This window comes from Ursus maritimus, unplaced genomic scaffold (assembly GCF_017311325.1).
Source record: "Ursus maritimus isolate PB19 unplaced genomic scaffold, ASM1731132v1 scaffold_8, whole genome shotgun sequence".
NCBI lineage: Eukaryota > Metazoa > Chordata > Mammalia > Carnivora > Ursidae > Ursus > Ursus maritimus.
The window spans coordinates 48,320,990-48,323,233 of NW_024426996.1; the positions used below are offsets into that span (position 1 = coordinate 48,320,990).

Below are 2,244 nucleotides of genomic sequence, written 5' to 3' on the forward strand. Positions count from 1 at the left end.
TTTATTTATTTATTTATTTATTTATTTATTTATTTATTTATTTATTTTTAAACAAGCGAGGACGGCCTAGAGTTCCCTGCTTTCCCCTGCGCATCTTTTCTCCAGAAACCACTTCCCCAATCCACCCGCTTGGGGGTTTTGACGCTCAAAATTAAACTCCTTGAGAGTATAATAGAGTTCTAAGGCAGAGCAGGCTCCCCTTTCCTCTGGGTTATCATTCTCTAGGCGGGGGCGCTGGGGCGGAGGGGGGACTCTGGGCACCATTAATTCTCTTTCCCGGGGACCTTCTCTTGCCCGCTTCAGACTTCGGCCGTGGAGTTCTGGGGTGTCACCCGCTCTTAGCTCCGCCCGCTCCCCCGGTTTCCCGGCCGTAAAACGATCGCCTCAAGCTCTAGCGGGTTTCCCTGACGTTCCCATTCAGGTGGAAAGCTTTTTATTTTTTTTCCTTCTTTCTTTCTTTTCTTTCTTTCTTTTCTTTCTTTCTTTTCTTTCTTTCTTTCTTTCTTTCTTTCTTTCTTTCTTTCTTTCTTTCTTTCTTTCTTTCTAGGTGTAAAGTTCCTCTGCTGGGGTCATGATTTACTCCGCTCTGAACTGAGCGGAAATTTGACCCGTGTTTTCCGACATGAGAATAGGGGGCGGGTAGCCCCTGCGACCCTGGTTTCTAAATCTCCACCTCGAGGACCTGGGCATTTCTGAAAGGCATGACAATAGGGGGTGGGCCGGAGGGTAATTCGATGCAGAGAAATGAAAGGAAGTCGGGAGAACGAGGCAGAGGCTTAGGAACGCTACCAACGATCCACCAAAAAGGGGGGGGGGGTGAACGTAGCTCAAGTTCCTTGGCCCTGCGGGGCTGCAGATGAGCGCTCCCCAAGAGTGGCGGTCTCTGGCCGCCGGCAACCCCCGAAACTCCTGGAGTGACCAGGGCGCGCCATGGGGAAAACTGCAGTCCGACCTGGCACTGTCCCCGTAGCTCTTCCCCTCACCTCCCGCGCTCCCGGGGGCTCCAGCTGTCTCGCCCAGGGTCACCAGGTGCCAGCCCTGCGGTCCTCGCTGTCCCTTGCAAAGTTTCCTGGGGCCGACCTGCGGAGACCGCGTGTGGCGGGAATCGGGACTGCAAAGGAATGAGGGCGCCTGACCCGAAACGCGACCACCCACTCGCTCCGCCTCGATGCCCCCACCCGGCCGCTCCACCGCGCCAGGCCCAGGCCGCCTGGGCACGGGGGAAGCGCGCGCGCCAGGACGCTGAGGAGGGCCGGGGTCGGCTACTACGCGCGGTGATCGCAGGTGTCTCCAGCTCTGCCTGGCGTTGTTGGTGCACGCTACTTGTCAGCCGGCGTCGGCCGCGGCGCAGCAGTAGCGCAGCGCGCAGGAGCCGCAGCAGATGGTGGCGTCCAGCGTGTCGAAGTCCTCCGGGCATTGGAAGCCCTCGTGGTAGTTGCCCTGCACGTCCACCCAGCCGTGGCAGTATTCTCCGGACTGCTGGGCGCCCGCCGGGCTCCAGCACAGCCAGCCCAGGAGCATCCAGAGCGCCAGCAGCGCCCCCATCGCCGCTGGGCGCCCGGGGCGGCCGGGAGGGGACGCAGCTGGAGAGCGAAGGGCCGAGCGCCGCGGTGCCGCCTCCCCCGGGGCGCGGCTCGAGCGGCTGGCCCCGGCGGCCGAGGCCCCCCTCTCGCGTGGGCTGCTAGGAGGCCGGGAGGGGATGGGAGCGCGCCCGGCGCTGCAGGCCAGAGGGGTCGTGGCGCGTGCGCGGGGCGGGGGCAGAGGGCCTCGGGAAGCGCCGGCCGAGGCTGCTGCTGGGGCTGCTGCTGCCGCCCTTTGCCGGTCTCATACTGCTGCGGGCGCGAAGGGCGCGCCGACCCCTCGGCCGCCTCCCACCCCACTCCTCAGGGGAGCCATCGCGTCCCGGGCTGGCGACCCCCGCGCCGCACAGCGCCCCTCCTCGTGGCCGTCGCCGGGTCCGAGCGGAGCCCGAAGGAGGAAGAAGTTGAGATCCCCACGCGCGGGCGCCCGGGACCGGCGGCCCCTCCACCCCCGCCCCTGTCTGTCACGGGAGCAGGAGTCAGCCTGGCCGCGGCCAAGTACAAACGGCCTCGGGGTTGCTGACAGCTCTGCCTGCAAGGCGTCCTTTAAAAAGGAAGAGGGAGGGGGAGACAGCGAGGGCTAAGAAAGAGTCCGCCCTCCTGGGTCGCGCCGCTGGAGCTAATCACCGCGGGCGCTGCGCGAGCGGCCGGTCCCCGGGGCTTC

The 2,244-nt window shown here is 63.9% G+C and overlaps 1 protein-coding gene across 1 annotated transcript in view; it reads right to left on the reverse strand.

The window, feature by feature from the left end:
* Window positions 1–1,545, reverse strand: part of SHISA3 (shisa family member 3) — a 4,611-nt gene extending 3,066 nt beyond the window's left edge. The window contains exons 1-2 of the mRNA XM_040624914.1: window positions 1,336–1,545; window positions 984–1,242 (exon numbers count right to left, since the gene is read on the reverse strand). Of these exons, the coding sequence (XP_040480848.1) occupies window positions 984–1,242; window positions 1,336–1,545 (469 nt within the window). The remainder of the gene's footprint in view (window positions 1–983; window positions 1,243–1,335) is intronic.
* Window positions 1,546–2,244: the final 699 nt, after the last annotated feature.